The 26228-nt window shown below is 47.8% G+C and overlaps 1 protein-coding gene across 1 annotated transcript; it reads right to left on the bottom strand.

Moving 5' to 3' along the window:
* Window positions 1-1055: 1055 nt before the first annotated feature.
* Window positions 1056-25948, bottom strand: SPARC (secreted protein acidic and cysteine rich). Its single transcript, XM_017875730.1, has 10 exons — window positions 25653-25948; window positions 14928-14997; window positions 13386-13448; window positions 11924-12011; window positions 10348-10469; window positions 8404-8524; window positions 6055-6188; window positions 5004-5152; window positions 2721-2869; window positions 1056-2232 (listed from the first exon to the last, which is right to left on the bottom strand). The coding sequence occupies exons 2-10, from the start codon at window positions 14982-14984 to the stop codon at window positions 2204-2206; spliced, it is 912 nt and encodes a 303-aa protein (XP_017731219.1). The 5' UTR covers window positions 14985-14997; window positions 25653-25948; the 3' UTR covers window positions 1056-2203.
* Between the last annotated feature and the right edge of the window lie 280 nt (window positions 25949-26228).

The raw sequence follows: 26228 nt of genomic DNA, 5'->3' as shown, positions 1-26228 counted from the left end.
AAATGGCCAGGACCAAATGGACAAATCTCTCCTACTGCTCTCCCTCCCATTGTGTAGAAGAGAATACCAGAATACAGTTTGATTTTTTAGGAGCTTTTATTATTTTAGTAATCTTAACATAACTTAAGAGAGGGGAAATGACATCTGGAGATCTAGGTATGTGGCCCATTGCAATTGAGAACATTTTTTGGGTCTGTTTCTCTAAGGGGAGTCTCAAAACACCAGCTCAAAATATGACACATGACACAAAATATGAACATGCATGAGCTTTGAAAAGTGCTCTGTAGTCTTAATGATGATCTAGAAGAGCACTGTCCAATAGAACTTTCTGTGATGATGAAAATATTCTACATCTGACCTGCTCAATTGGGTAACCACTGATCATGCACGGCTCTCAAGCACTTGAAATGTTGCTGGTGTGATTGGGGAGCTGCATTTTGAATGTTAATTAATTTAAATTTAAATCTTAAAAAGTTATACGTGGGTAGTGGCTGCCGTACGGAATAGTACAGCACTAGAATAATGCTGTGTCCTCCTGTTACACACACTCATGGTCTCTCCTACTCTCCCTTTATTGCACCTGTGACATCTTGCAATTTATATTTGGTTGTGTCATTATTTAATGTATTCCTCTGGACTCTAAGCTCCAAAAGAACAAATGTTTTGTCTACTTTGCCATAACTGTGTCTCCAGTGCTTGGCATGGGACCTGGTACACCGTAGGTACATCATAAATATTTTGCGAATGAATGAATGAATGAATGAACGACCATGATTAATAAAAGGACATAGCTGCTCAGTATGGTGCTGATAATGGTGGTAGTGATAAAAAGGGTTAAACCACAGGTCATTAAATGAAAACAGCTAAGTTAGTGCTTACAGGAACCATACACTCCCTGTGTGTAAACATGCCGGTGTGTGTGTACAGGTGTGTGTGTGCAAAAGCATAATAATGTGTTTGCAAAGATTTGTATTTTTGTAGTCGTGTGTAGACATGTATGCTCATGTGTTTGTGTGTCAGGATAATAAGGTGACTAAGACTAAGACACATGCAAATCACCCAGGAAGGCAGTTTCTAAGTCATTACTTTTTATTTTGAAAGATTCGTGAAACTCTTCACACCATGGTGAGAGTTTGTATGATTAATAAGAAGCAGCTTTTTCATGAAATGCTTGGAGGTGAACGAGTTCTCAGCCTGTGAGATCCGACCATCCCATTAACTTTGAAGTTTCTCTTGATTAATAGAAGAAAAAAAGGGAGAATGAAGAAAAGGAGGAACATGCTAAAAACCTTATGACAGTCATCCAAATGCGGGAAAAGAACAACCAATTCACCAACTCCACTTTTTCTATTTTACAGCTTTCTACATCTCACTCTTGATTTTGGCCTTCCTGGCTGAAACAGCCTGGCAGTCCCCGGAGCCCCTGAGAAGAGCCCTGATTCTCCAAAAGACAGAGGAGGATAAGCCCTGCAGGATGCGCTGACCACTTCCCAGAGAACTGACAGTCCATGCTCCCAAAAGTTTGAACCAAAGCCTAGTGTGAAAAGAAACTGCACTGAAAGGTAAAGGAGGAAATGGTGATGAACTGGGCTTATGTGAGAATGTCTGTATTTTCATAACACAGCCCCAGAATCTTTCTCTCAGTGACAGCCTCAGGCAAACCACGTTCTGGTTGGTGGGTTCTGCAGGGACCTCTCCCACCACTGAGCCTCTAGTCCCAAAACCATCCTTGACAACATCGTGTGTCTGTTACTTCCCTTTGCCCACCTCCAGGCCACCTGGGGAAGCCCACAGGCAGCCAGTACCCTGAAATGAAATGAACACAAAGTCTGACTCGGTGAGTATTAGTTTCAAACACAATACTAGAGAGAAAAGTTGAAGCTGCAATGTGTGTTTAAGGCAGAGCCCAGCAGATCCATGTCCACCCACATGCCAATAAGACAATGGGCAAAGCTACAAATGGCAAGAGAAAAATGGGACTATTAATGAGTGTGGAAAAGGCCTTAATAGTTAAGTTACAGCTAAGAATGTCATGTCTTGGGTTAGAATTTTCATTTTTAGCACCGTTAAAGTATTCACTTAAATCTATGTTAGCACCTTGTCCCCAGGCAGAACAACAAACCATCCAAACATTTTAAACATTGGGGGAAACAGGAAGGGGAGGGTTACAGAGAGAGAATCCGGTACTGCGGAAGCAGTGGATTTAGATCACAAGATCCTTGTCGATATCCTCTGCAAAGCAAGAAAAGAGCAGGGTTAAAAATAAGGCTGTGTCGATGATGACGCACTTCCCAAGGAGTTGGTGGACTCCCACCCATCCCCAGGGACAGGGGTCTAGGTGGCCGTCCAAGGTCACCCAGGAAGTCAGTGATGGAGGAACATTGCTCTCCCTGTCTCTGGCCTTTCCCTGTCTCTTACACACGCTGCCAAGTTACACTTCCTGTTTCCTCTCTGTGTGCCTGCCAGTTCCCAAAATAGTGTTTAGCACAGGGTGAGTGCTAACGCTGGAGGAAGGAAAAGAGAGAGAGACAGTCGGATGGACAGAGAAGGATCAGGAAGATGCCCAACAAACCGGAGTCAAATAGGCAGACAGAGCAGAGACAGGCAGAGAGGACAGACAACAGACAGACCAAGAGAGCAGAGAGTGTGAGGATGACAACCCAGAACCCTGGGAGCAGTGCTTCTGCCCATGCCCCTTGCTCCTTTGTTCAGACACTCACTCTGCTTGATGCCGAAGCAGCCGGCCCACTCATCCAGGGCGATATACTTGTCATTGTCCAGGTCACAGGTCTCGAAAAAGCGGGTGGTGCAGTGCTCCATGGGGATGAGGGGAGCGCGCAGTGGGGCCAGCTCAGTGTGGGAGAGGTACCTGCAGGGAAGAAGGCAGGAGAGGGCCTGAGGCATGGAAAAGCTCCACACCCAGCCTAGGGAGGCAACCGGGGAGTTAGCCTGCCCCAGAGCGTGGAGGAAAGGATATTTAAAGCAGGACAAAAAGCCAGAATCCCAGGTGTACCCTTAGCTCTGCCACTGACTGCTCTGAGACTCAGAGAACAGCAGTGCCCCATTCGGAACCTCAGTTTCTCCTTCCAGCAAAGAGGAGGAGTTAGCCGTAATTACTAACAGCCCTTCCAGCACTACGGTTTCATGGGCTCAAAAACAAGGTCTTTTTGGTGTGTTTGATTGTTTCCCAATTGGCTGAGAACTGGGGGCACAGAAACTTAAAATCAAAATTCAGCACTTCTGCTATGGGTAGATCAAAATCTGGCATGACACAACCCTGTATATTGTCTATGGACACACATTTATGTAACTATAAATGCCTAGTAAAGGGTCTAAAAAGACACACCGATCTGGTGACAGTGCTGCCATCTGGGAAGGAATGTGGAAAGGGACTGGGATTGGCAGTGAGGGTTAATGGGAGCTCTAACCATGTTCATAGAGCTTTACTTGTGTATCCCGTAATGTCTGAGAGGGAGGTCCTTTGGATGTCTCTCCCACTGTCCTCCCTCCCTATTCTCCCTGCTGGCCTTAGGCTCCAGAGCATGTTTATAATTTTTTTCTTTGTTCCCCAGAGCTCCCAACTACTTCTCCCTAAAACACTCTCCCTGCCAAGGATCTCCAGGGAACAACGTGACTCTAGTTGTCTTCTTAACCTCTAGACCTCCCAGCCCCACCCAGCTCACCAAAGAAATCACACAATGTTTGAACTGATAGGAACCTTCTCCTCCCCTTCATTGTACTGGTGGAAAACCGAGGCCCAGGGAGGGGCAGGGATGCAGGCAAGGTCACCTACAGCCCTGGGATGGGAGGAGGAAGAAGTGGGTCCCCTTGCCCAGGCTGGAGCCGTTTCCCAGATGTGCAGTCCTTGCACCCCATCTGGAAGCCTCCCTCCAGGCCCTCTGTTGCAGTGGGATCCAGTTGCTTTGCCTGAGCTCCAGATGTTCCCCCTTGACTTTTCCCCTCCCTGCCATAGTGAGTGACTCAGTTGGATCCCAGCCATGGCAAGAGCCTGGGAGAGAAGTGGCCGGGAGATTCCCAGAGCTCAGGAGACCCCAGCCCTCGGGATCACTGGCAGGGTTGGCGGACTTCAGGCACACGGGCTGGATAAAGAGCAAGGGGTGAAAATCCTAGAGAGGAGGTTCCTGGGTATGTGAGTAGGGCACCCTTCCTTTCTCCTGTGTGTGATGCTCTGCTTCCACAACCCAAGGACAAAGTGAAAACAACTCTGGGAAGGTGCAGGTGTGGCTTGCTCTATCTGAGGCTGAGCAGGGGCTCTCACTTCATCACCACAAGAAAAGTTCAGAAGGTAGTGACAGGGTTATGAACAGAGTATGAGTCCATAAGGGAAAGGACCATGCCAGCTCTGATTGCTGTTCAGTCCCCTGCCTAGAATAGTGCAGGGCACAAAATGCACACTCAGTAAGCATTTGCTAACTGACCAGCTGCCTGCTTTTTCTGCAGTGCAGTTGCACAGTGCCTCATAACTCATTTGGACAAGGCACAAGAGTCCTCAAACTGGGGGCTTGCAAAATAGAAGGAATTTTTTGGATAACTTCCAGGGTCAGTTGCGCCCTGTTGGGGCTGGGCCTTAGGACAGGGCTTAGACAGTACCAGGTGGCTGCACTGCCCCTGGATGTTCTGCTGAAGGACAGGGAGTATATGGCTGACCCCACCTTGTCCCCTGCCACCCCTTGGAGCCTGGTACTCCTTCCTAACTCACACTCCTTCATCATCCAGATATCCACGCCTAGTACTTGCAGGATTATGGAGCTATTTTAAGCTCCTACTGACTTGCACCTCGGCATGAGAGTGTCTTATTGGCTTCTTTCTCCCAAGTCCCCATCTTTTCTCCAGACGCCTCATCCTTCTGCTCCAATCCCCAGGCAAACTGTGGATGCCGGGGCTGGGAGCAGCATAGGCTGCTGAGAGGCTTTCTGGCCCTAGCTAGTGCACCTGCCAGCCTTCAGCCATGGCTCTGTCCACTCTAGGGTCTGGGGTCTTACCCATCAATGGGGTGCTGGTCCAGCTGGCCGAACTGCCAGTGCACAGGAAAGATGTACATGTTGTAGTTCTTCTCAAAGTCCCGGGCCAGCAGCTCCACGGGATGGTCTCCTGCCTCCAGGCGCTTCTCATTCTCATGGATCTTCTTCACCTGAGGGAGTAGAGACCGTGTGTGACAAGAGGTCCACGGAGATTGTCTGGACCAGTCGGGCCCTCCCACCCCTGCCAGAAGGCCAGAGCAGGCAGAGACTAGCTAGACCAAAGCTCACAATGAGGGGAAGGAGGTATCATAGATGGGTACCAGCATCTCATTCACAAAACCAGAAGCCTGGGATGATCTCAAAGAATTCGCTGTATAGCTACCCACATCAAAATCACCTGGAGAAGTCCGGGCACACTGGCTCACGCCTGTAATCCCAGCACTTTGGGAGGCTGAGGCAGGCAGATCACCTGAGGTCAGGAGTTTTGAGACCAGCCTGGCCAACATAGTGAAACTCTGTCTCTACTAAAAATACAAAAATTAGCCGGGCGTGGTGGCATGCCTGTAGTCCCAGCTACTTGAGAGGCTGAGGCAGGAGAATCGCTTGAACCCGGGAGGTGGAGGTTACAGTGAGCCGAGATCGCACCACTGCACTCCAGCCTCGCAACAGAGTGAGACTTCGCCTCAAAAAAATAAAATAAACATAAATCACCTAGGGAGTACTTAGAATGCAGCTTCTTAGGCCTTGCTTTTTAGAGACACTGTTTCAGTGGCCTGAGGTGGGACCAAGGAATCTGCATTTTATCAGCATCCTGCGGTACGTAATATGCTCTTTAAAGTTTAAGATCCACAGCCTCCAAAGGAAAAAGGAACAGGGCTGTTTGTGTCTCTTTTGTTTAATGCTAAGTTAAGCAAAGGGAGCAGGTCTCTGGGAGGAGAAGTATGTGTCCTGGTGTTCAGGGGTGAATGCACGCTTCAGAGCAGGATGCCACCCTGCAGTTGGGGGCCCAGTTCTAGGAATGGGACTGGATCTTCGCCAGCACAGGGCCAGCAGGGCCAGAGAGACCACTTACCCGCAGCTTCTGCTTCTCAGTCAGAAGGTTGTTGTCTTCATCCCTCTCATACAGGGTGACCAGGACGTTCTTGAGCCAGTCCCGCATGCGCAGGGGGAATTCGGTCAGCTCAGAGTCCAGGCAAGGGGGGATGTCTAGGTTCCAAACATAGGGGTGGTCAGTGCAGACCCTGATTCTCCCTGCCAAGAGCCAACCAGCTGCCTGGGCCTGCTCCCCACCCCAGGGCCCCCACACACACCACCTGCATTGGTGGCCTTGGCACCGTGGCTCAACCTTTCTGGGCCACAGTTTCTTCACAGGACAAAGAGCAGAGGAGATTATGTATGGGAAGAATGCTCTAAAAATGCATTGTGCAAAGGCCTGGCTGCTGCTTTCTCAGCCTGATCTCCTCAGATCAGGGAAACGGATGGCTCCTGATGGCTCCTGCACCTTACTGGGTGCTGGGCTTTGGGTGTGATTCTAGCTGAGACAGCTTATGTTGTTCATGTCAACCATTGGCAGGTGTTTGAAGCTGGGAGGCTGAGGGATCACATATCCACAGGCCCAGCTTGGCAGGGAGTAGGGAGTAGAGGAATCAGGAATGTGTAACCACCAGAATCTTCTTAGAAATGATTCCAACCTGGTCTTTGGAACTTAGAATCACAAATGCAGACCCGAAGATTTCATCCAAGTCCACACTTTTATTTTTCTTTTCTTTTCTTTTTTTTTGAGACAGCGTCTCACTCTGTTGCCCAGGCTGGAGTGCAGTGGCACAATCACAGCTCACTGCAGCCTCGGCCTCCTGGGCTCCACCAATCCTCCCTCCTCAGTCTCCTGAGTAGCTGGGACTACACGCATGTGCCACCATACTCAGCTAATTTTTTTTTTTTGAGACGGAGTCTGACTCTGTTGCCCAGGTTAGAATGCAGCGGCGTGATCTCAGCTCACTGTAAGCTCCGCCTCCCGGGTTCACGCCATTCTCCTGTCTCAGCCTCCCGAGTAGCTGGGACTACAGGTGTCCGCCATCATGCCCAGCTAATTTTTTTGTATTTTTAGTAGAGACAGGGTTTCACCATGTTAGCCAGGATGGTCTCGATCTCCTGACCTCGTGATCTGCCCGCCTCGGCCTCCCAAAGTGCTGGGATTACAGGCATGAGCCACTGCGCCTGACCCAAGTTCACACTTTGTACTGGACTTGTTAGAGGTCAGCATGGAGAGAAGGGACTTGCTCAAGGCCACATTGTCAGAGCCCCATCCAGCAGCCAGGGCAGTGTGGTCGCCTGGGGGCTTAGTGTCTGCTCTTCCCTCATCACTGGACCATGGAAAGTCCCCTCTGTAAGGCCACCTTCATTATTAGCTGGGGGCTGGGAGAGAACATCTGGTGATAAAAACCTTAGGAGTCGGAGTGAGTGGGCAACATGCCTCAGGGAAAGCAAAGTCACTTTGTAAAGGCTCCTTAAGACAGGCACTCTAGTCTCACTGCCCAGGGACTTCCTACCCACGCTTCTTCCCCAACCCTGCTTCTCTACTCTGTACCTTCTCAATTTCATAGCCGGGGCCCCACGAGGAGAACTTTGTTTCCCCTACATACTTTTCTGCACCCTGTGCACCTGAGGGAGGTGAGTGGCTGTCCTCATTGCCATTGGGCCAGAATATACAAGACCCACAGTGTGGATGTTGCCTTGGAGTGGGAGCAGGTGTGGTCTTGGAGGTCTCCCAAGACAGGGAGGATGCTGAACAAGGGACTTGGCCCCACTGAGTCTGTAGCTGGGGTCACTAACCAAAGATCAGACCGTACCCTGGCATCCTTCCCCAGACAATGGGCTCCCAGGTTTCTGGAAGAGGGTGCTTATCCTCTCTCTTCAGAGGGCAGATAGGAATGTAATGGAGTAAAAGGTGATGATATGACAGTACCGAGTAACAGAGCCCAAAGCAAACTGACAGGCATAACCCTTATTTTAAAGCATTCAAATTTAGATATTTTCAAAATATTTTGTAGGCCCAGGTCAAACATCATTTTTGCTTTACAGTGTTGAAGCAAGATGCAAGTTAGTCTTAGAGAAGAACTTCTTCCTCGTTAGAGAAATGAAATGTGGTTGTCTCAGATGCTAGTGAGAGACTCCAGAAACCCTCCCTGATGCTGACCTTCCATAGTCGCTCAGTCCTTCCCCAGAAAGTACCCTGACCTCAGAGTTGGGAGGAGCCGACTCATAGATGATTACCTCATTTTATAAATGGGGATGCTGAGACTCAGAAAGGGAAAGAGATTTGCCCAAGATCGCCGAGCATGGGGGTGGCAGAGCCAGCATCAGTGCCAGCTCAGAGCTCTCTCCCCAAGACGGGAGTCTGGAATGGCCCAAGGACACTCACATTTGCAAGGCCCGATGTAGTCCAGGTGGAGCTTGTGGCCTTTCTTGGTGCCCTCCAGGGTGCACTTTGTGGCAAAGAAGTGGCAGGAAGAGTCGAAGGTCTTGTTGTCATTGCTGCACACCTGTTGGCAAAGCACAGAGCACCCCCTCCTTCATTCCCAAAGCCCTTAGCTGATACCACTATCCTTGCCCATTTCAGAGATGGGGACAGCGAGGGTTAAGTAAGGAATGTCATTAGCCCGAGGTCATACAGTGAGTTGTGGTAGGGCTGGGACACAAATCCACTCTTTGGGTTCCCAGGTCAATGTTCAGCCCAGGCTGAGAGCCATCGATGGTCTTTGAGCAGAGGCATGACTGAGTCAGGTCTAAGACACAGGAGAAAAAAAATCCTGGAAGATATTTGAAGAAAGTTAAAGACGGGAATGGGAGAGAAACAAGAGTGTTCAAAGAAGAGTTAACATAGCAGGCCTGGAACTGTTATCCTTAGAAAGGCCTGCTTGTAAGGTCAGCCTGTGGCTGGTGTCTGGGAACTTAGCTGGGAAACAGTTCCCTGCACTGCTGTAAATATTTCCCTAACTGATAAGAGTGGCTCACTATGCCTGGACTGTTTGTACAAACAATCTGATTCATGCTGAACATCTGCTTTCCTTCTGGAAGAGTGAAATTCTGGTGCATGCTAGGCAAAGGGTACCTATGTGACCAGCCTCCAATTAAAACTTTGGGTGCTCTCTAATGAGCTTCCCTGGACAGAAACATCACTCACATGTGGCTGCATCTTTGTAGCTGGGGTAAGAATGCACTCTGATGACCCCTCATGGGAGTAAGTCAGTCTTCACTCAGATTCCTCCTGACTCTGCCTGTGTCTTTTTCCCTTATGACCCAGCTGTATATCCTGAATATGTTGTTGTACTAAACCTTAGCTGTGAGTACAACTGTATGCTGAGCCATTGGAGTCCTAGTCAATCTTTGAACATAGGAGTGGCCAAGCAGAGATGTTGAGGGCTGGACGAGGGCAGTGGCCGTAAGTAGCTGTGTTAGGAGGAGGGGAGCCTGTGTTGAACATCCTGACTGTACTTACTCAGTATAGCTTATATTTCACTGCAGAGGGAGAACTGATGGGCACTGGTGACTGGGCATTGGGAGTGGGGAGGGTGAGGAGGAAAATGTTAACAATGATATTAAAATGTGGAACCCAGAGGCTATGTAGTCCCTGGAGAAACTGAAGATGGAGAAGCCAGATGGAGGCTGTAGGAACAATGCTGGCCCCAGATTTGCTGCCATGAGATAGACTGCCACCAGCATGATGGTGGGCAGGAGTAGGCACTCAAAAAATATTTACTTGGACGGAGGGATGGATGGATGGATGGATGGATGGATGGATGGATGGATGGAGGGATGGGTCCTACTGGAGAGAAGGGACATATTTGAGAAATAATTTAAAAATAAGTAGCATTTATTGGATACTCGTTATGTACCAAGCATTTTCTGACACATCTCCACAACAGTTCTATGAATTAAGGACTATTTTTATCCTCTCTTTGGACGTGAGAAAACTGAGACCTGAAAAGGTCCGGCAACTTAGCTGAAATCTCACAGCTAACAAGTGATGGAGATGAGGTTTGAAGTCAACCTTCGGTTTGGCCCCAGAACCCATATATTTGGACCTGATTCTTTGCTGATGCTCTTATACTCTTAGCTCTAAGAGTCTGGCATAGGACTTGGAATCTGTTGGTGCTATTAAAGTCTTGCTGGTTGCTGGAAAGATCCAGTGCCAGGCAGAGCACTCTGACTCATCCCCTCTTTCCTGCTGGGACTAGGTCTAGTAAGGGGACTTCTGAGACTGGCGCTGCCCCCATAGAACCACCAAGCCAACAGTTTCCTGAGCAGACATCCTGTATTCCGAAGTGCCCAATCCCTACCCCCGCCCCTGTCTCTCAGCCCTCACCTTCTCAAACTCGCCAATGGGGGCCGGGCAGCTGGTGGGGTCCTGGCACACACACATGGGGGTATTGTTCTCATCCAGCTCGCACACCTTGCCGTGTTTGCAGTGGTGGTTCTGGCAGGGGTCTGTAGGGCAGAAAAACAAGGGAATCAGCATCACCTGGACTAGCACATCTACCCCCATCCTACCTGGACAGATCTCAGGGCTGACAGTCCTTGGCAGTGGCCCCCACTCTGGACTTTGGGCAGCCCTGAGTCCTGCCTGCTCTTACACTGAGCCTTGCAGTCAGCATTTAGGGGAGCAGTTGGTTCAGCTGGGGATTAGAGGTTTAGCTCGAGATAGAGGTCAGGCACTTTTGAGCGGCTGGAGGCTCAGTCTGGGACCCAAAAACACTAGATGCCATATGGCCTTCCTGAAGATTGAAGCAACCATTGTGTTCCTGGGTCTCCACTGAACAATCGCAGTGAGGCATTTCTGGATTCCAGAATAGGCTTTCTAGAATGGCTTAGAAAGTCAGCTGTTGACACTGAGCCAGGGAGCGGTGAGGCCCAACAAAACAGACTTAAGCAGCTATAAACGAAAAGGGAGAAAAGCCCCAAGGTCCATGCTAGACAATAGAGCCTGGTAAACACCGGATGAGGTGGGCGTGGAGGCGGGAAGGAACATGACTCAGTAGACTTCCCTCTGTTCCAACAGAAACCGTGTGCCCAGCTAGATCGAATATCATTAACTATCCCCTCAGGATGAGAGCTTAATAATGTGGCCTTTACCTAGCGATGCTTTATTTTGGGTGTTTTAATAATCCTTTAGTGGATGCCTACTCAGCTTGTCTGTAAACCTTCTGACAGCCCTGGGAGGAGGTTCTGCTGTCTTCATCAGCCCTATATGAGATGTCTTCATCAGCCCTATATGTTTATGAGGCTCCGAGATGCTAAGCAAGCTGCTGTGGAGAAACCTAGGTTCAAAGCTTGGTTGGACTGCTTCCAAAGTCCATGCTCTTAACCCCTTGGGTACAAATGCCTTGCACCTAGGGCTGCAGCCAGAGCCCCTAGGTCATTTCTCTCCCAGGGCACTAACACATGGATAGCATGGTATGGTTTATGTCAGGTTGCATTTCCTCAGGACCTCATTTCCTTGGGTTGTGTGAAATAGAATGAGCTTATGAGTGTGCAAGTTCCTGATCTCTTCTCTCAGATCTATTCCTCTGTGGGGCACGGGCTGAGACAGAAGCAATGGGGGATTTTGGCAACCAGATGTGATCAGCAACCTCCGTGGGACTGGGAAACTCAGCTTTGGACTCAGGGCAAAGAGCTATGAGGGGAGAAGGCCATTTTCAGCTGGAGAACTCTCCTTCCTACCACACACATGCATGGCCTGGAAACCGATCTTAACGGGATCCCAGGGGACTGAGTGTCACAGTTTCCCAGTCATTAAGTCAAAGCCGTGTTTCCTCCATAGCCCACTGAGGACCCCACCCTGCATTTTTGCTGGAAGGAGCCTCATGTAGGCTGTCCTCATGCCCCAGACCCAGGCAGCCAAGGGCAGCTTGGATGTGCCAAGTCACAGGGAAGGGACGTACTTTCAGCCACCACCTCCTCTTCAGTTTCCTCTGCACCGTCATCAAATTCTCCTACTTCCACCTGGACAGGATTAGCTCCCACAGATACCTGGAATTGAGAGAGAAGAATGGGTAAAATGGTCCCCACTCCCATCCCAGACGCATAAGGGTAGCTGAAGGGTTCCAGGTCACAGAAAGCACAAATGCAGGGTTGGGAATCCAGATTTAATCTATAGGCCTGTTGTGTTTTGCAGTATGCCTGGGATTCTGTTGAGCTGCCTTAGAGGCCACCAGGGGTGTTAGGGAAAGAAAGCGTGAAAGGAAAATATATCTTGGACCCCAAAATCACTAAGCTAAGGGGAAAAGTCAAGTTGGGAACTGCATAGGACAAACCCGCCTCCTATTCTATGCAGTCATCCCTCTGAGGCTCACCTGAGACAAATGCTTATCTGATTGCTTCCTCTCCCCTATTGTTTATGTAAAAATGCAAATTCACTGAGCCAGATTAAATTGTGTATTCAGGGGAAGGCTGATCAAAGACTCAAAAGAATGCAACCATTTGTCTCTTTTCTTCTTCTAACCTGGAAGCCCTTACTTCTCAAGTTGTCTTGCCTTAGCGAACTGAACCAATGTACAACTTAGACATATTGATTGATGTCTCATGTCTCCCTAAAATGTATAGAAGCAAACCGTACTCCCGACCACCTTGGGCACATGTCTCAGAACTTCCTGGGGCTGTGTCATGGGCTCATCCTTAACCTTGGCAAAATAAACTTTCTAAATTGACTGAGACTTATGTTCACAAGAGGGTGTCAAGCCTCCACCCCTGCCAGTCACACCCAAGCATCTCCCCTTTACTCTGTGTGTGTGTGTATGTGTGGTTTTTATTTTTTTTATATATTTTTTGAGACTGAGTCTTGCGCTGTCGCCCAGGCTACAGTACAGTGGCGAGATCTTGGCTTACTGCAACCTCCGCCTCGCGGGTTCAAGCGATTCTCCTACCTCAGCCTCCTGAGTAGCTGGGATTACAGGCGCCCGCCACCACGCCCAGCTACTTTTTTGTATTTTTAGTAGAGATGGGGTTTCACCATGTTTGCCAGGCTGGTCTCGAACTCTTGACCTTGTGATTCGCCTGCCTCAGCCTCCCAAAGTGCTGAGATTATAGGTGTGAGCCACCGCACCCGGCCTCCTGTTTTATGTTTGGGGAAACTGTGGGTAAACATGGAAGAACAGTTGTTCTACAGCTTAAAAAACAAAAAGTTTAAGGTCCTGGCCCCCAAACGTAGGGTTCCGTTGAAGGTTTGGGAAGCATTCAGGAGTGTTTCAGGATGTGGAGGATACTTAGGGTTTGCATCTATGCTATGTGTGTACACGGAGATGAATGCCCCACTCTAGCATTGAGACCCACAGCACCTGCCCTAATTTCTCAGGGCACAGATACAGGTAGAGAGGGGCTAAGGGGCTGTAGTCACTGCCCACATACCTCGGTCACCTCTGCCACAGTTTCTTCCACCACCTCTGTCTCATCAGGCAGGGCTTCTTGCTGCTGTTGGAAAGAGAAAGTAGGGTTCAGAGGGGTCAGGAATAAGGCCAGCTGCACCTCCAAAGTGCCTGTGGCCTGAGATACAGGCTAGGGGAGCTTGGAGAGCAGCTCACTGGAGATCCCCAAAGTTGTGTCTCACAGACTGCCATGGGTGAGGGACAGGACAAAGAAGGAGCCAGTCATGTTAGCACCGTGGAACACTCAAGCAGCTCTCATTTTATGTATTTTACATCCAAGGTGTCTACCTAAGATTTAGCTTGGAAAAGTATTTCTGCTGCTTTGATTCTTATAAAGTCTGAAAATCACTGATTCAGACCAATTCCCTCACTTTACAGATAGGAAAATTGACATCCAGAGGGGATGACACTGTGAATTTTAACAGATGTCATCATCTTCCTCACAGTCTGATATTATTATTATTATTATTATTATTATTATTATTATTAGGCAATGTTTCTTGCCATTTCAACTTGGAGTAGGAGAAAGCAAGAAAACACACAACTTTGAGGCCCCTAGGTGGCTGGGGCTGCTTCAAAACTTAAAGCCAACTTTGAGAAACTTTTGCCTCCATCTACCAGCCTGATCAAGATTGCCAGGGTCTGCCATCACTACCACTTCTTAGTGAAGAGAGGATGAGGGGATCACAGGTTGAAAGAAATTGCACTTTTTGCCTGTCCTGTTTCTTCCTCCTCTCCTGGTGAAGGCTTCCAGATGGGCTGTGGATAACTACTCCTGTCCTTTGCATGCAATACTTGGAGAAGTTGTCAGTCAATCAAGGGGCCCCACCCTCCCCTGGCCAAGAAGTTGCCTCAGGACCCAAGCTCAGCCAGATTGGCTCTCATTTTTTGAATTTTTAAAAATCTTCTTGGCACATTCTCTCAAGATGTGAAAATTGCTGGAGTTGATTCATTCAGATAGCAACATCTCAGAGACTGTCCATTAGTTCTTAACTCCCAAAGCCTAGATTTGCCCTTTTCCAGTCCTCCCCAAGGCCTTTAATATTATAATCTACCTCTGTATCTTCCCCTCCTCCACCAATTTAGTTAGATTGAACTGTTGCTTACAATCAAACAACCCTCACTGTTTCAGAAGCCAACACGTTCCTCTCTCTATAGCTTGAATCTCTTCTAACACCACCCCTACCAGCAATCCCCCACATCCCGTCTCCTGCCTGCTTGAATTCCTCATATGACAAAGAGGTCATTTCCTTCTAAAGCAATCCTAGTTCATTGCTGGGAGGCTCTGACTACTAAGAAGTTTATCTAACATTACATGGAACTCTCTCTTCTCTGAAACATCACCCATCCCAGTTTTTCTCCTGAACTTACTAACTTAAGAAAAACAAATCTTAAAAAAAAAAAGACAACTAACTTGAAATGGGGAAGTCCCTGTTCCCTTTCAGCATCCAGGGCTGGCAGGCTCAGAACCCCTGGAGCTAGTGGTAGGAATGAAAATAAGGAGATATGATATTTAGGTACTTACAGGGGCTGCCAAGGCCCTCCCAGCCAGGCAAAGGAGAAAGAAGATCCAGGCCCTCATGGTGCCGGGAACCCTGTGGGGAGGAGAGATTGAGAGTTCAGTGAGGGTGAGACTTCCTTATGGAGATTTCTGAATTCCTGATATGTGCAAGATAATGTTAGATGGTACAAGTTAAATGATAGTGAAAAACATGAGAGGAAGTTGGTTCCATTTAATATTCTTTCAATTCTGCTTATATGAGAAGAAACTCTCAGTTTGGTGCTAAGATATCTTGAACACCTCCTTTATATTCATCTATCTCCTTTTTTAACAGAGAGAACAGGCCTCCAGCTCAGAGCTTCCACAGGAAATTATATCCAGCTGGAACTGAATAAAGTTGTTGTTTTTGTTTTTTTTAATGTGTTTGTTTTTACAGTTTCCTTCTATTTATGACAAAGGTACACAGAGTTTTCCATTTATGGTAATGATATAAAATCTGCTTTCATAATACATTTATTAAAGTTTTTAAAAAGTGATTCAACTAAGGTGATGGGCTAATTAGCTAAGTTTGGGCAATGCCAAACCAGACCATCTTCAAGGTCCCTTCAATCCCTGATATTCTAAAATTATTTTTTTCCCTAAACCCAATCTCTCCTCCTCCTCCTCTGTCGCCTCCTCCCCCTCCTTCCTACTCCCTCTGCAATGGGAGAAGTTAATAGGCAGCAAGTTCTTGCCAGTTTGAGATAATGAGATCCACATTCTAAAACAAAGAACAATAGCCTTGGAATGTAACCCATGGAAACTTGAGGGTGGCCACATTTTTCTCCATTCTACCCAGAAGGGACAGCAGTTCTTTAGTCCTGTAAGGAAACCATCCAGATGCTTCCATGTGTTGCAGAGGGGATGTGTTCAGATCTTGAAAATACCCCCGTTCTGGTAACTGTTAAGGCCTCATTCTCTAAATGGCAAGCTCTAGACTCTAATACTCTCATGGCTATAAGAGATGTTGGAGCAGCATCTCCTCTGAGGATTCAAAACCAAAATGCCATTCCTAACAGAGGCTCTGTGGTGGAGACACTTCATTTCTTGAGCTAACTAAATGGCTTTTCATTCTCAAGTGACTTTAGAAAGTTCTTTCTTTTACTGATCTAAATCTGCCTCCCTCAAACCTTCTGATCTGTCTACCCTGCCTCCCCTGCAGCCACAAAGAACAAACCTGCTCTCTCTACCCACAAATAGTCTTCCAGTCAGGAGCAGCAATGGCCATGTCATCCCTCTTTTTTCTCCCAAAACCTCCCTGTCAGGCTCATCATCCCTTAATTCTTCCAAGACTTTTCAACTGACCAAATGGTGGTGGGAGGTAACCTGGCATCGTGGAGAAGAACACTGAGCTTGAAATTAAATGCCAGGGGTTCTTGTTCTACCACAATAGTATCTTGATGTACTGGTTAAGTCTTTTGGTCTCTCTAGACCTTGGTTCCCCCATCTATCAACTGAAAGGGGTAAAATACGTGAACTTTGAAGTGGCAGCCTCGGTCCTTAAAAGGCTCTTAAAACACCCCAAGAACATTCTGATCTTGACACATATCATCTCCTCTGGGATCATTTGGCTTCACTTGTACTATAGCATTTGGGAAGCAGAAACAGGCAGAGGAAGAGCCGACTTCATAATGGTCCTTTCTTGGACTTAAAGAGACACAAAACCTCACCCCCTATTGCATGGAGTGAATGAAATAAAACTAACAGAAATTTAAAGGATCTGGGGGTTTGGTATTGCTTCACAATGACCCCAACTTTCAGAGGAGTCTAGTCTTCCCTTTGGAGGCAGTTTGTGGAATGTTCCTCCCCTCACACAGTTGTTCACTTGTTCCCCAGGCTTAAGTGGAAAAATCTCCCTTCTTGCTTCCCCTTTTGGAAGACACAAGATAAATAACTCCTGCATGTGGCTTGGGACAAATGGAACAGAAAAGAAAACATCAAGGAAGGACTTTCTGAGATAGTTTGAAGTCAAAGGATCAAAGTGAAATGGCAGCTAAAACAAAACAAAAAAAAGGCACCCTGTCTGAGCTACAATGACAGGGAAGTCATGTTATTGAAGAAATAGCCCAGCTAGGACTGGAAATGTAGTAAGCTTCAGATTAGAAAGACAGGAAGACAGACCTTTCCCTGAGTCTGTGTCCTGCATATGAGCAGTGTAACCATGCTTCCCTGTGACCTGGGGAAGGTTTCACTGGGCAGTTCTTCCATCTATCCTGCCTCCCCATCTTCCTGAATTCCTTTTCCAGCTGCACACTCACCCTCCCTTGCCACCCTCATCCCTGCTGTTGCAGCCAGAAAAGAAAAATAACTCTAAGTCTTACAGTGCTGCTTCATAGTTTCTAAAGCACTGTCACGTAACACTATCTCCTAGAGCCTTCTGACAATGCTGGGAAGGAGGCAGTCAGTCATGGAAGGGTTCTTAGTCCCACTGTCCTAATGGGGAGTCTGAGGTTGAGAGGGAGGAAGCACTTGTCCAAAGTCATGCAACATTCAGGCCCTCTCCAAATAGGCAAGCGTTCTCACTCATGGAGTTGGGGTGAGCCTAACAGGAATTATGCTCAGACAAGTGGGAGTGGGGGAGCAATACAGAGAGACTGTTAAGAACAGAATGCAAAATCTTGGAATACTCCCTCAAAGTTTTGGAAGAAAACTGTAAAAACAAACACAAAATTTGGGTCCTGCCCAGTACGCAGTGCTACACCACCAGTCCCAGAGCGCTTTTCCCCCAGATGATGAGATGGGAGGGAAGGGAAGTGGCTGAACTATTCCAGATGCACAGCCATACTCCCTGCTTCCCACGGGATACCTCTCTGAGGCTCTCTAAACCACCACTGACCAAAGAGGCCTGCGTCCATCCTGCAAAGCTAATGGAGTATAACAGTCACCCCAGCAAGGTCAGAACACAGTGTCAAACCCCAGTATTCAGAACTTACCAGCTGTGATCCTTTGCCAATCAAACCTAGGTGTAGTGTGCCTGGTGAAAATTTAAATTTCCTTCATATAAATGACCAATATTAAATGAAAACACCCTCCTTTGTATTTCTTTAGTCTGTGATGATGCATACGTTTATCATTTTCAGGGTGTTTTCATAATCCAGCATCCGACTAGGGACTCAAGCTACATCTTTCTGCCCAACAGTACAGATGAGAAGACCAAGGCCTAGAGGAAAGGAGAAACCTGCCAACAGCCGGTAGCAGTGAGTGAGTGGCAGGACTAGGATGAGGACCCATACAACCCTACCCCACCGCTGGCATGTCTCTACCTCTGCACACTATTTCCCTTGGCAGTTACTCACTCCCAGGTGGTCACCTGAATGGGGCTCAGTTGGGTCTTGAACTGGCCTGAGTTCCTGGGAAGGAAAATGCCCAGGGCCAGGGGAGGAAGAGGAGGCATATTTCCCTTGGCTTGGTGGCCATCAAATGCAGACAGTCTTAGCCCCCTCCCAGCCGCCACTCACTGCCTCCTGTTCCGTACATTGAGTCCCTTCCTTTTGCCTTTATTTGCTCTGGAGACTGCTGAAAATCCATCCTTGGCTGCCAGCAGGACCTGAAGCTGAGGTCACTTCTCTCTCTGGAAAGACTCTGAGGATGGAAAAGTACAGCCAGCCCCCAGGTTTGTCCCTCAAAACATAAAGGGCCTCCTTGGATGCTAAAAAGCCACCGAACGTTAGAATAGGGGGGATACCTCAGAATCATAGAATCATGCACTGTGGGTCTCAGAATGATACTCTTAGAATGTGAAGCAAAGAAACTGAGTTGCCATCTTTAAATCTTATTTCAGTGGAAAGAACTTATGGAGTAATGCAACCCAACAGGACTTCCCAAGATGATGAACACATTCTATATCTACATGGTCCACTATGATAGCTACTGGTTACAAGTGGTTATTGAATGCTTGAAATGTTGCCAGTGCAAATGAAGAACTGAGTTTTAAATTGTATTTCATTTTAACCAATTTTTTTATTTTAAAATTTTATACAAAAGGACTGAGGCCAGTCCTAAAAATCTTACTTAACCCAGACCTTGTTGAAATACTGCAATAGAGAATAGTGGAAAACATCTTTTTTGTTTTTTGTGTTTTTTTGAGACAGGGTGTCCCTCTGTCACCCAGACTGGAGTGCAGTTGGTGCAGTTTCAGCTCATTGCAAGCTCTGCCTCCCAGGCTCAAGCGATTCTCCCACTTCAACCTCCCGAGTAGCTGAGACCAGAGGCACATGTGACTATACCCAGCTAATTTTTCTATTTTTTTGATAGAGATGGGGTTTCACTATGTTGCCCAGGCTGATCTCAAACTCCTGACCTCAAGCGATCTGCCCGCCTCAGCCTCCCAAAGAGGTGGGATTACAGGCATGAGCCACCATGCCCATCTATTTTAATCAACTTAAATATAAAGTGGCTAGTGGCTACCATGGTAGACAGAGTGGTAATAAACTATGAGGCAGTACAGCATAAAGGTAAGCTCATGGGCTCTAGAGTCAGAATATATAGGTTCAAATCCTGGCTCTGCTACTTAGCAATTGTATGACCTTTAGAAATCAACTCTACCTCTTGGGGCCTCAATTTGTTCCCCAATGTGTAAAATGGAAACAACAACATACCAGTCTTGAAAGGCTCATGGGTGATTTGCACAAGAGAATCCAAATAAAGAGGTAAGCAATGTAGTCGTTGGGAAGAACATCTTAAAGTCCGAGGATCCCAGAATCTCCATCCCCCGAAAGAATTCACTGCAAAATTCCAGTGCTTTATAAGCCCAGGGAGAAAGGGGTGTTTGGGTGGAACAAAGGACATATTGCCCCTGTTGGTCTACGTAAGTCCAGCCTCCAGAGGATACAGTGACGAAGACCAGGCCCAGGGCTGGCCTCTTACTCGGGCAGCTGATACCAGCCAAGCATCTCACTCTCACTATTTGGCTTGGAAACAAGGGCTTCAAAAACACATGTTGCTGGTAAACAAGCCCAAAGTGAGGAAAACAAGTCTAGAGGATAATAAAGGAAGCCAGGAGCCAGGCCCTCCAGGGAGTTGGGACTCAGAAGGAGCTTGGGCTCTGCTGACGTGGGGACCGAGCCAGGCAGGCCAGAGAGGTGGCCACATGCAGCTACAATGGCGCTCCAGCTCATACCCCCGGGAACAGACATAGCAGCTCAGAGGTGGCCTCATGACGTGGAAGTCAGGAGAGCTGAGAGCAAGTCAGCATGTCTCCCAGCTCACTGTGCGAACTTAGGGGAGTCTCCTCTACCCTCCAGAACTAACACTCCCAGTTTGTCTGTTTAAGGTCAGTGCTCAAAATTATGTAAGCCAGAAAATCCTTTATTTCAATGAAATCTTCTTCAGAGTCCGATATTTCAAACAGCTGAAATCTTTTAGCATGTGTTGAAACATATGAATGACTATTATCTATTTAATCAATAAGTGTGAAATTAAAAAACAAGAGCAGGCTGGGTGCGGTGGCTCACGCCTGTAATCCCAGCACTTTGGGAGGCCGAGGCGGGTGGATCACCTGAGGTCAGGAGTTCGAGACTAGCCTGGCCAACATGATGAAACCCCATCTCTACTAAAAATACAAAAAACTTAGCTGGGCGTGGTGGCGGGCACCTGTAATCCCAGCTATTTGGGAGGCTGAAGCAGGAGAATCACTTGAACCCGGGAGGCGGAAGTTCCAGTGAGCCAAGATTGCGCCATTGGCCACTGTACTCCGGCCTCGGCAACAAGAGTGAAACTCCCTCTCAAAAAAATCTACAAAAAAGAAAAGCAGCTAAAAATGGAGTGGAACTGAGGACTAGGAGTCCTACATACAGGGACATTCCCTAAGATACCTTGGAACATCTGTAGTTTCTCCTAGGAACACAGTGTGGAACCCTTGGGCAAGGTGGTCCCTTAGGTTCTTTTCAGCTCTGATTTTCTGGAACAATTTAGGCAAAAGCTTTTTAGAGCATTACCTCTCTCCACTTGCCCCTTGACTCCCTGCTTCCACTTCTATTTCCTGTTGGAAGAGAAGAAGCTAAAGGAAACTTTTAACGTGTGGTAGCTAAAATTTAGGACTGGAGAGCTTCTGGGGCAGCTCAGAGATGCTCCAGAGTTTGGGGCCAGAATCAGCCTGAGATTCCATAAAGACATCTGAGATGCCACGTTTCACTGTGGCTAGCAGAGGCTGGGGTGGATCTTCGGGCTTCCTCCTTGGCTCCCTCTAGGGGACCGCTGTTGCATCATGGTGACCACAAATGAAAGGGGGAGAAATAACGTCAAAGTGTCCAGGCTGTTGCATCTGGAAAGGCCTCTGAGATCCCAAAGATAGCAAATATGTGGCACATGTGGCAAACACGTGGCCTCCACCTACCTCTCCTGCACATGTGGCAGACATTACTAATCAATCGCCTGACCTCTTCCCCTAAAGCCTAGAGAGGCATCAGAATCCTGAACACAGTTCTTCTGACAGCCACTACCGATGGATTAGTGATGTTGTCAGGCCACATGAAACCTCTATGTGATGTCCCTTATTGTAGAGATAGAGAAATTGAGGCTTAGAGAAGGAAAATACCTCACTGGAGGTCACATGGCAAGCTGGTGTCTGAGCCAAACTTCCAGATTGTCAAAAACATCCAGATGTTTACTTTGCTTTGCTTTTTTAATCTGATAGGTCTGAAATCCTAATGCCATGACTAACACAAGATGACCCAGGGGGATCCCCAAATGAGAGAAGTTAATACCAAGTTTCTGAAAGAAACCAGCTCTGAAAACAATTGTTGTCTATGTTCATGTTTTCCTTGCAGACAACAACCTCTTAGCTTGATGGGTGAGAGCAGAGATGATTTCCTGTCTAAGCTGCCAGCTGAGGAGAGGCTGTTTTTCTAAATAATTCTGTCAAGTCACTACTTGCTGGCCCTGGCCTTGCAGAGTCCAGCTGTCCCTGGGTTCAGGATTGGGGTTGGGAGGGAGGGAGGGAAGGAGAGAGGGAAGCATCAGGTTCTGTGCTGTAGAAACAAGGTCCTCAGGGTTGCTGAAAGCTCAAGGCCGGTTTTCTCTTCTTTCCTTTGAGACTGACGTTTGGGAGGGAGCCAGCTAGAAGCAAGGGGTCAGCCGCCTACAGGCACATCGCACAGGGCCTTTGGGCCTAATGACAAAGCCATGTGGGCTGGAATAGGCACTGCAGGCCAGCCAAGGGGAGAGACAAAGTACTGCTCACCACTTAGTATCTATGGGACTTGTGTGCATGACTATGTTTCCAAACTGAACAAATGGGGATTGGGGGAAGGCAAGGTGAACATCTAAATGGTCCAAACACCTGGAAGTCTGGCTCAGACTCCAGCTTGCTATGTGATCTCCAGTGAATTATTTTCTCTTCCTGGGCCTCAGTTTTTCTCTCTCTGAGACACAGTGATATATGTAGGTGATGCATGTAGGTTACACTTCTGTCTCATTGTCATGATCCATATTATGTTTGACTGTGCACATCCATCCATCCATGTGTGACTACAAGTTGCGGTGTGTGTTTGTACACCTGATGGCATGTCTGTGTAAGTTACATAGAGCCTGACTGAGCATCTGTGTGTTTCAGCCTGTAATAGGCGAGGATCAGAATTTTCACATTCGTTAAGGTATTCAAGATAGGAACTTGTTTATAAGTCAGTCATCCAGGAAGAAGTGTGTGAGTGAATGACTTTCTGTGTCTGCTCCTGTAATGAGGCACTTATTTTTAGCTGAGCCAGTGGGTGCCTGTTGATGAAATCAATGTTTATGCTCTTCAGCCCTATGGGTTTGTACCTGTCCCTGTTTATCTCTGCATATTTATCTACCTACCTAAATGACTTTGAAAGCCAAATATTCTACTGTTTACCTCACATCCTCAGCCCTTTCCTTTCCTTCACCATTCTTTCTTATTTATAGCTTGTTTTCAGCAAGGAAAGCTGTTCTCATGAATAGCAAACCCCAGTCACACTATTGGTTGACAAATCTCTACAGATGGATAAGGAATACAGCATGATGGTTATGTAACCCAAGATCCCCTAGCCCATCCTTTCTTGTTTTCTTTTCAACTAGGGGTGCAGTAAGGGGGTGTTAGAAATGTAGGCCAACTATTCCTTCAAGTAAATGCTGTATCTGGGATTTAGGTTTACAGGACTTCAGAGTTAGAAGGGTGCCTGGAAGATCATCTAGCTTAGAACCTCTATTTAACAGATTGGGACACTGCAGCCTCAAGAGAGGAAGTGTCTTTCCCGATGTCAGGCACTGTGAGTCAGAACACACTTCTTTTTTTTTCTTTTTTTTTGCACCCTTGGCCAGTGCTTTTCCTACATAGAGGGCACAACAGTCTTGGGAAATACACAAGAAGGTCCCCAAATCAAAATGAAGGTAAACAATATTATGATTTTAAACTTTTTCCTGTCAGCACTTCTAGTAAAGGGAAGTTCTACATGAATCCCAAGATAATGGAGCTGCCAGGAAAAAAAAAGAAAAAAAAAAAGCTGAGAATGATTTCACCAGGTCTTTGGATGCCATTAATCCATCAGTTCTGAAACCCTTTGCATTATGAGGGAACGCCACAATTTGTGCTTCCCTGAGCATTATCCCATTTCTTCCACACACTATCTACCCTCTAGAGGTGGCTGCTGTTACTGTTCTTTAACTGTAGAGGGAATGGGGCCCAGAAAGAAGTATTAGTTCAAGGCCAAATGGTACCTTCAGGGCACAGCCAGAGCTAAAACCCAAGTCTTCAAACACCCTTGCAAGGAGATTATCACGGCCCAAGGCTTCCCCGGAATCCTGAGAGATCACAAGGGCAGGGCCTAAAATTTGCTGCAGTCCTTGAATTTGGGGGTGGGGTACGTTCAGACTGATGTTCTGAGTGTCCCCTCCCAGCCAGCAGGCAGAGACCCTGAAAAAAAGGTTACCGTGGCAACTCGCATTCCTCGGAGAGTGAGTCAGGCGAGAAGAGCCTTCTGGTGGGTGGGACTTGGAGAAAGTTTCAAAAGTTGATTTCTTCTCCAGGCAACCCCCTTCTTCCCCTCCCTCCCCCTCTTTGCTCTAGGCTTTGTCGATGTGGCAGCTGATAGCTGCGAGTTAACTCTCTCTTTCCTCAACCACTCCCTTTTCAAAAGGCTTCACCCTCCAGCAAATACACACGTTTGTTACCAGTCCTCACTCCATCCCCATGTCATGCCCTCTAATCCATTTGAGAATATCTTAAAGCTGAAAGTTGTGAGCACCCATATTCATTCTCTCTCTCTCTCTCCTCTCTCTCTCTTTCACACACACACACACACACACACACACACACACACACACACACACACACAGTGCATACAATTTTTAGGGGCTTACAGATGGCTTGAGGCCCATTCAAAGACCACTCCATAGACCCTGGTTAAGAAATCTTCCTTTGAATATTTTAGAGGACACAAAGCACCTCAAAGAGCCTTCAGTTTCAGCCTTCTTTCTTTACAGATGGGGAAGCTAAATCCAGGGGACACACTTACCTAAGGTCACACATAAAATGCATGCCTGAAGCTTGTGTCCTACTTCTGCTTTGCTTCTCACTAAACCACCAGCACGTGGGGCATACAGAAATTTAACTCTAAAGCATTATTAGCGAAAACATTTTCTCTAATGAAAAAAATGCTGTCCTTTCCTGAGGAAAATGCATGCCTCTCTGTTCCCTTTTGGGCAGACTGGGATTCCTGGAACACATAACTCAACCCAGTGCCCCCTTGCCCTTGGAGTCCTTGGAGTCCCTTTCCCTAAGGAAGTCCACATGACAGCCAGTTCGTGGAGCCAGTGGCAGTGAAGAAAGGTAGTGGGTTTGTCTGACGAAGCCCTGACACCCTGACAGGCTGGACACCAGTCTTGGGTGGAGTACGGAAGGGGACCCTGGAAATCTCTCCCTCTTCCCTTCCCCCTTTCCCCTTCTGAGAACATCTCCCCCAGCACACTCCACCTCCCATTACACCCACGTCTTGCTTGAGGATATCTGATGTCTGGGTTCTTCAGATCTAGATAAACTAAGGGCTACTGCCTGTGTTTACCATCCCAGGGAACTCAGGACAGGGGCAACACCTAGCAGAATTGGCAGAATGGCACTGGAGTTTGTGTATGTGGGGGGTCGGAAGGTGGTGTTTGGGAGTGAGGAGAATCAGAGGAAAACAGAAGGCTTCCCAGAGGTGGGGATTAATAGTGAAGCCTCCCCCTTTGCCTTTCGGAGATCAAATGATTGTTCGTGCAAAGTCCCTTTTGGAAAACAGAGCCCCTGACCAACATCCAAGTCTAGGAGGTTTCTTCTCCTGGAATAAGGAACAGGAGGACAGACGCTGGTTGCTGGCCAGGTCCCTGTGGCAGCTGCGATGGGATCAGATTCCCAGGAAAGGAGGAAGCTGCCACATTTGCAAAGGGAGCAAAGAGGACAGGCAGGCAGCCTCCGAAACCAGAGAGGCAGACACAGGGAGAAACAGAGAGTGAGAAATACTCCCCCGAAGACATAGTGAGATTATTTTCTGTAAACCTATAAGGGAAGACAAAGTTACACAGTGAGTCTACCTCCTGAAAAGCAACGGGCAGACAGGACCGAGGACCATGCTCTTAAGGGGAGCCGTGATGGAGCCGGGAGGAGAGGTGCATCCTCAGCAGAGCTTCCCTCCCTTGCACACGAGCTGACGGCGTGAACTAGGGTGTCGGGGTTGGTGCAACTATAGAAGGGAAAGGCTGGGCGGGGGTCACACATACCTCAGTGGCAGGCAGGCAGGCGGCAGGCAGAGCGCACTCTCTGGGCAGTCTGAAGGTCTGCAGGAATGTGGAGGGGTTTAGAGACAGGCAACAGGAAACCACTCAGAGCTCTGGGCTGGGTCTATCTCCCCTCCACCCCGCGGTCCCTCCTCCTCCTGTCTCCTCCTTCCCCCGACCTCCTCCTTCTCCCACAGCCAAAGCTGTCTCTGTCTTTCATTTCTTTCCTCCTCTTTTTGCGGTGGGCTGTCCTGACCAAACGCCCCAACCCTGCCTGCCTCATCTGTTCCGGGGCTCCTGCCTAAACGGACTCACAGAGTGCCAGGGCTGGACAGGCCTGGAGGGATCACCCAGAACAGCCTCTTTCTTGTTCAGAGGGCAAGTGAGGCCTGGAGAGTGCAAGGAATTACCCAATGGCCCCCAGGGGCAGAACCAGGCGCAAGTGTCTTGATCTTCTAAACAGTGAGCTTTACAGGAGTACTCCCTAATATTAGGCAATGCTGAGAAGGGCGAAGCAATTCAAGGGGTTTGTATTTGCCACAAAGGCAAGGCCAGGACTTGCCACTGTACAGACAAGAC

This window comes from Rhinopithecus bieti, unplaced genomic scaffold (assembly GCF_001698545.2).
Source record: "Rhinopithecus bieti isolate Rb0 unplaced genomic scaffold, ASM169854v2 scaffold_7673, whole genome shotgun sequence".
NCBI classification, from domain to species: domain Eukaryota; kingdom Metazoa; phylum Chordata; class Mammalia; order Primates; family Cercopithecidae; genus Rhinopithecus; species Rhinopithecus bieti.
Note: the sequence above shows the minus strand (reverse complement) of the source record. Positions and strands in the feature narration are given on the sequence as shown.